The sequence below is a fragment of the Castor canadensis genome, chromosome 8 (genome assembly GCF_047511655.1).
Source record: "Castor canadensis chromosome 8, mCasCan1.hap1v2, whole genome shotgun sequence".
NCBI lineage: Eukaryota > Metazoa > Chordata > Mammalia > Rodentia > Castoridae > Castor > Castor canadensis.
Genome location: NC_133393.1, coordinates 25,084,192 through 25,091,505, shown reverse-complemented (window position 1 = coordinate 25,091,505; position 7,314 = coordinate 25,084,192). Strand labels below are relative to the sequence as shown.

Sequence of the window (7,314 nt, the reverse complement as noted above, 5' to 3'; positions counted from 1 at the left end):
TGAACATAACAAGGGGGGCAACCAGAAAGAGGGACAGAGAGAAATGAGCTCCTAAGCCTGAGAGAATGACATTGGGCCTGTGGAAGAAGCAGGACATGAAAACAGCCCCTGCCTCCATTCTAGGACTAGGAAAAACCAAAAAAGTCCAAGAAGTGAAAAGACTTGGGTGAAGAGGTTGAGGCAGTAAGGAGGAAGGTGTGGTTGGTGAGGTGATAGACTGATGGGGAAGTGTCCCAGAAGGAATTCACAATGCAGATTCCGGGACAGGAGAACTTTCTCGGAGAAATCCCATGTCCCACTCAGGGAGGTGACTCCCCATCTCTCAGGCTCTGGTGTTTATCTTCCTCCTACCTCCTCCCGCACCTGGGGTGACCTGAGGCTGTACAGAGGGTATGTACACCTGGCCACTGAGGGGAAAGAATCACAAAACCCAATGTTGACTTCTACTGCACGCCTGCTCAATTCTGTCTGCACTTTTGTAGACTGGCCCTCCACTGCCCTCATTCCAACTTCTATATGCAGATGGCAAGCTCATGGGAAAACCTAAAGGAGATGGGAAAGACAACAGTGCCACCAAAGGAAGATCCTGTGTCATCCTGTGGGAATAAAAGCATCAGATGCAGTTGCAGGTGAGATTATTGGCTCTGAGGTTTTTCCTCTCCCTTTCCCTTCTCCCTTTTCTTTTCCTTTATCAAGGGCTGCTGTTTATTCAGCAAATGTTCAAAGTCTGTGGCTCTCTGCGGCATAAAGCACTTAATGATGCGTGTAAGGGAGGAGATCAGAGCATCCTCTACTTCCAAGAAACTTGGCTTTCTGGGGAATAAAATATAACCAGAGACAATGGGACCTTCTCTGGCTCTCCGGGTCACTATGAATGGAAGGGTATTTTCCCACCTGGCTCTGGTGCCTGCTTCCCAGACCTCCTCCTCCCTCCCTGTTGCCACAGGTGCCCTCTCAACTCTTCCTGCCACCCCTCAACCTTTTTTCAAATTCCAGGACCAGCTTTCCCACCTGAGCATGGTGAGACCATATGGCTTCACCCTCAAAATTGGGCTTTGATCTTTCACAAAGATGGGGACAGAAAGAGAGGGTCTTCAGAGAACACTAGAGAGATGTTGAGGGTGGCTAGAAAGTGGGAAGGGACCAAACACACTTCAGTTTCTGCCCAGAAATAAAGACACTGAAAATAAGCAAATTCAAGAACAACTCATGCTTTATTGGAGATGAGCATGGGACAATGAGGAGGCAGCGAAGACAGGAGAGTTCTGCAAAATGCACCGATTGAACCCAATTCAGCTCACACGATGAGGGGCAGGAGCAGCACTCTGTTCTCTGACTTCCAACCTTGGGTTTCCCTTTGCTGAGCTCTAACTCCACTGTGACCCAGGGTTTCGAGGATTAGGGAAGCCAGGCGGGATGTTCCAAGAAGAGGTAGGAGGATGGAGAACTCCAGGAGGAAATTGATTATTGACACCTGGCTGCAGGCCACTATTTCCCCAGGTAGTACCTGGATAGCGACCATTGTTCCCCCAGCTGCCTCCTGGGTAGCGACCATTGTTCCCCCAGCTGCCTCCTGGGTAGCGATTAATATTCCCCCAGCTGCCTCCTGGGTAGCGATTAATATTCCCCCAGCTGCCTCCTGGGTACCTATTAATGTTCCCCCAACTGGTACCTGGGAATTGATTATTGATACCCCAGATTCCCAAAGGGTGTGGCATGGGCCTTGTTCCCCACCCAGTCCCAGGACTGCCACCTCCCCAGGACACACTGGGATTCAGGGACCCCCATGGGAGACCAGGAAGAAGTCTGTGGATGAGAGACCAGAAGGGCCGCTGGGCAATGACTTCTCCCTGGGCTCCCAGCAGATTGGAATGGGGCAGTCGTCTAGGCTCTGAGTCTTGGCGGCGTGATGCCTCAGATAAGGACTGCTCTGGATGTGCAGAGGATGCTGCAGACAAAGGACCACTACCCAGAGGGATGGCGCCAGAACTGGAAAGGTAAGACAGGGCTTCAGGCAGCGCTTCCGCCAGATAGTCCTCAGCTATAGCAGCCATCATTTGCCAAGGATTGTCAGAGGGCCAGGACTCTGCAGGGGGCATCCCCCAGGATGGAGACCACCTCTGCATCCCAGAACCTTTTGCAGGTAGGGGGCCATCTGGCGGAAGAACCCCCATCACATCATTAGACCCAGGGTCTGGCTTGGCCTGAGGTTGTCCAGAGTTGGCAGGACCAGTGAAGGAAAGTTGTCCCAGCAAAGGCAAGTTGGTCCCCACATTTGGGGAAGTTTTCTCCTCCACTGAACCGATGCTCCGTGTAAAGAGACCTGAGAGAAAGGGAAGATAAAGTGGCCGATGAACTCAGATATTTGGCACCAACTCCTCCCTTCCCTACAAGTTCCTTCACTTTCCCAACACCTATCTCACTTCCCTAGGGGTCTCAAATGTACCATTGCTCCATGTGTGCTCTCCTGCCTTTACCCCTTCCCTTAATTCCAGCTCCTGGGGAGTGATGGGACCCAGTGTCCTCCTTTCCAGCCTCATACCTGGGAGATGCAGACAGACCAGGAGCAGGCCCAGAGGAACCCAGCTTCCTGCCACACAGCCCTGCATCCTGCTCAGCTCCAGCATCTCCCTCAGCCCCAGGACAGCTGCTTTATCCTGTTAGTGGGGCGGGGGCAGCAGAAACAGGCTGGGCCAGTGGTTGTGGGGACAATAGAACTCCATGTCCCACCCTCATTCTTGATTTGGTCTGTGGCAACAGGTGCCACTTGAATGTCCCAGGGGAAGCTGGGTGTTTCCTTACCTGGCTCTTTTTCTTGAGCTCTCTGCCCTTACTTGACCCAGGTGTCCTGGTCCACAGCTCACCTCTGATTGCCAGCCTTGATTTTTCCTGGTTTGTATACCAAGACCACAAGGACCTTCACTGTTGGCTCTCAGTGTCTTCATTGCCTCTCTCAGCAATAGAAATACTTGGTTCTCATGCCTGTCTTTAGGATCCAGATCATTCTCTCCCAGCACCCCTCCCTCAGGCATCACCACATCTCCTTCACCTTGGCCCTAACCTGCAGGAGGTTCTGAGATACAGAAGTGGCCCCATCTGAGGAGGTGCCCCTACATAAAACCCTATCTAGGGAAATAGGCCTCATTCCTATCCTTACAAGATCATGCTGTGTTAATTTCCTGTTAATGCTATGAGTTTGGGGGATCAAAACTCCAAAATGGATGTTCCTGGTTAAAACTGAGATGTCAGCAGGGCTGTATTCCTTTATGGAGGCTCTAGGGGAGAATCTGCTTCCTCTCATTTTCCAGCTTCCAGGGGCCACCTGTGTTTCTTGGTTCATGCTTCCCTTCCTCCATCTTCAAAGCCCAAAGCAGCAGGTTCTTCATATATTATATCATCTGACTTCCTCTTCAGCTTCCCATGTCCACATTTTAAGGTGCTGTGATTATTTTGGACCCACCCAACTAATCTAGGATAATCCCCTTTCTTTAAGGTCAGATGAGTAACAACCTTAATTCCAACTGCCAACTGCAACCTTATTTTTCTTTGCCATTTATTAACATATTCATAAATTCTAGGGATTAAGATGGTGACATCTTTTATGGTGTTGGGGTGGGGGCACAAGTCTGCTTACCACAGGTGGTCATATGTATCCATAGAACATAAGAAATACTGAGGGGAGGGGCTGGTTCCAAGGAACAGTAGTGGAGGATATTTAAATGCTATTATCAAGTGGCCATGACTTGATCATTATTGCAGCGGGGTGATGGGAACATAGGAACTCATTAATTATTTGTCTACTTTAAAATATTGCTATGATTTGCATTTGTACTTGGTTTGAGGGTGTCTACCACAGGTTCATGTGCTGAAGTTTGGTCCTCAATGTGGGAATATTGAGAAGTGGTAGGACCTTTATAAAGTGGGTTTTGTGCAGGGTGCCAGTGGCTCATGCCTGTAATTCTAGGTACTCAAGAGGCAGAGATCAGGAGGCTTCTGGTTCAAAGCCAGCCCTAGGCAAATAGTTCACAAGACCTTATCTCTAAAAAACTCATCATAAAAAAGGGCTAATGGCAATAACAATAAAAACAGCATTGTACTGGCACAAAAACAGACATGAAGACCAGTGGAACATAATAGAGGACCTGGATATGAAGCCACACAACTATAACCAACTTGTCTTTGAGAAAGGTGCTAAAAATATATGATGGAGAAAAGACAGCCTCTTCAACAAAAACTGCTGGGAAAACTGGTTAGCAGTCTGCAAAAAACTGAAATTAGATCCATGTATATCACCCTACACCAGTATTAACTCAAAATGGATCAAGGACCTTAATATCAGACCCCAAACTCTAAAGATGGTACAGGAAAGAGTAGGAAATACTCTGGAATTAACAGGTATAGGCAAGCACTTTCTCAGTGGAACCCCTGCAGCACAGCAACTAAGAGATAGCATAGATAAATGGGACCTCATAAAACTAAAAAGCTTCTGCTCAACAAAAGAAATGGTCTCTAAACTGAAGAGACCACCCACAGGGTGGGAGAAAATATTTGCCAGCTACACATCAGACAAAGGATTGATAACCAGAATATACAGGGAACTCAAAAAACTAAATTCTCCCAAAATTAATGAACCAATAAAGAAATGTTTCACTTGAAATCATGAGTTCAAGTGAACTAAACAGAACTTTCTCAAAAGAAGAAATTCAAATGGGCAAAAAACACATGAAAAAATGCTCACCATCTCTAGCAATAAAGGAAATGCAAATTAAAACCACACTAAGATTCCACCTCACCCCTGTTAGAATAGCCATCATTAGCAACACCACTAACAACAGGTGTTTGTAAGGATTCGAGGAAAATTTGATTCGAGGAAAAAGGAACCCTCTTACACTGCTTGTGGGAATGTAAACTAGTACAACCACTCTGGAAAAAAATTTGGAGGCTACTGAAAAAGCTAGACATTGATCTACCATTTGATCCAGCAATACCACTCTTGGGGATATACCCAAAAGAATGTGACACAGGTTACTCCAGAGGCACCTGCACACCCATGTTTATTGCAGCACTATTCACAATAGCCAAGTTATGGAAATAGCCAAGATGTCCCACTACTGATGAATGGATTAAGAAAATGTGGTATTTATACACAATGGAATTTTATGCAGCCATGAAGAAGAACGAAATGTTATCATTTGCAGGTAAATGGATGGAATTGGAGAACATCATTCTGAGTGAGGTTAGCCTGGCCCAAAAGACCAAAAATCATATGTTTTCCCTCATATGCAGACATTAGATCAAGGGCAAACATAACAAGGGGATTGGACTTTGATCACATGATAAAGCGAGAACACTCAAGGGAGGGGTGAGGATAGGTAAGACACCTAAATACTTAGCTAGCATTTGTTGCCCTCAATGCAGAGAAACTAAAGCAGATACCTTAAAGCAACTGAGGCCAATAGGAAAAGGGGACCAGGAACTAGAGAAAAGGTTAGATCAAAAAGAATTAACCTAGAAGGTAACACCCACGCACAGGAAATCAATGTGAGTCAATGCCCTGTATAGCTATCCTTATCTCAACCAGCAAAACCCCTTGTTCCTTCCTATTATTGCTTATACTCTCTACAACAAAATTAGAAATAAGGGCAAAATAGTTTCTGCCTGGTAGCGAGGGGTAAGGGGGGGGTAAAGAGGGTGTGGAGGGAAGGGGGGAGAAATGACCCAAACTTTGTATACACATATGAATAAAATAAAAATTTTTTTAAAAGGGCTAATGGAGTGGCTTAAGCAGTAAGAGCACCTACCTAGCAAGTATGAGGCCCTGAATTCATCTCAGTGCTGCCAAAAAAATAAAAAGAAGTGTGTTCTGTTTTTAAATAAAAGTATGAAGAGTCAGCCTGACAACATGTACAGTCCAAGATTTAAGCAAAGGCTTATAAGAATTCAAGATTGAACTTGTTTGTGGTAGAATGCACCTGCAGTTAATCCTATCTGCTTGGGATGCAAAGGCAGGAGGATCATGAGTTCAAGTCCAGCTTGAACAACATAGAATTTATAGTTGGAGAAATGCAGGTTTTCATTGTTATCCTGAAAACTACAAGTGCTTGTACGGCAGCAGGAAGCATGCAGCTTAACCTTTGAAAGGCATCTGGATAAATGCTCTGGGACAGAAGATTAAGCCAATTTTAATAAATTTCTGTCAACTAAAAAAAAAAGTAGGTGGGAGGTAATTAGGTCATTGGGGTAATTAATGCTGGTGTCTTCGAGTGGTTAGTGCCCATGAGAATGAGTTGTTATAAAAAGAGTGAATCTGTCCTATGAACCCCTCTGGCATCCTGTCTGGCCATGTGATCTCTCCCTCTCACATATAATTCTTCCATGACGCCATCTGCCATGTTGTGATATAGCCAAAGGAGCGCTCACCAGAGCCAAGCAGTGCCAACCTCAAAACTGTAAGATAAATAGACCTCTGTACTTACACATTATCCAGCCTTGGGGGTTTGGTAAAACAATAGAAAATGGACTGATACAACTATGCTTGAAATTTTTATAATAAAATCTGTTTAAGCTGGGCGCCAGTGGCTCACACCTAGAATCCTAGCTATTCAGGAGGCAGAGATCACAAGGATCAAGGTTTGAAGCCAGCCAGATGAAATAGTTCATGAAAATCTTGAAAATACCCATCACAAGGATGTAGGAGGGTGAATATGGGGCAAATATTGTGTACACATGTATGTAAATGGAAAAATAAGACCTGTTGAAAGTATTCCAGGAATATGGCGGGGGGGGGGTAAAGGAGAATAATGGAGGGGGTTAATTCAACTATGATATATTGTAAGAACTTTGGTAAACATCACAATGTATGCCCAGCACAGCAATAACTAAAAAAAGAAAAAGAAAAGCAATCAAACCAAAAAAAAAAAAAAAGAAGAAGAAGAGGGAAAGAAAGGAAGGAAGGAGGGAGGGAGGGAAGGAAGGAAGGAAGGAAGGAAGGGAGGAAAAAGAAAAGAAATACCTAACACAAAAAGGGCTGGAAAGTGGCTCAAGTGGTAGAATGCCTACTTAGCAAGTGTGAGGCCCTGAATTCAAACCCTAGTAACACCAAAACAACAACAAAAAAACTGTTTAAATGCCTTTGTTCTCTTCAATTCTTCTAGAAAGTTCCCACATAGGTTTCCCTGACAGACTGAGGAAATTCATTAGTTATTAGCTGATTTTAAAGCTCATCCTCATCTCCAGCCCCTGCTGACTAACTACTAGAAGAGTGACAAGTTCCTCTGCAGAACTGGCCAATGAGGAAAGCACAGTAGCCTTTTG

The 7,314-nt window shown here is 45.3% G+C and overlaps 1 protein-coding gene across 1 annotated transcript; it reads right to left on the bottom strand.

Annotated features, from left to right (window-relative positions):
- Window positions 1–1,195: 1,195 nt before the first annotated feature.
- C8H6orf15 (chromosome 8 C6orf15 homolog) lies at window positions 1,196–5,436 on the bottom strand. The gene is made up of 3 exons (XM_074082603.1): window positions 2,803–5,436; window positions 2,543–2,657; window positions 1,196–2,323 (listed from the first exon to the last, which is right to left on the bottom strand). Exons 2-3 carry the CDS (start codon window positions 2,625–2,627, stop codon window positions 1,368–1,370), a joined length of 1,041 nt encoding a protein of 346 aa, XP_073938704.1. The 5' UTR covers window positions 2,628–2,657; window positions 2,803–5,436; the 3' UTR covers window positions 1,196–1,367.
- Between the last annotated feature and the right edge of the window lie 1,878 nt (window positions 5,437–7,314).

Coding starts and splice junctions, on each gene's coding strand:
- C8H6orf15 (XM_074082603.1), bottom strand. CDS start 2,627: ATGCTGGAGCTGAGCAGGATGCAGGGCTGTGTGGCAGGAAGCTGGGTT. Junction 2,324..2,542: donor GGTCTGTCTGCATCTCCCAG/GTATGAGGCTGG, acceptor CCTTTCTCTCAG/GTCTCTTTACACGGAGCATC.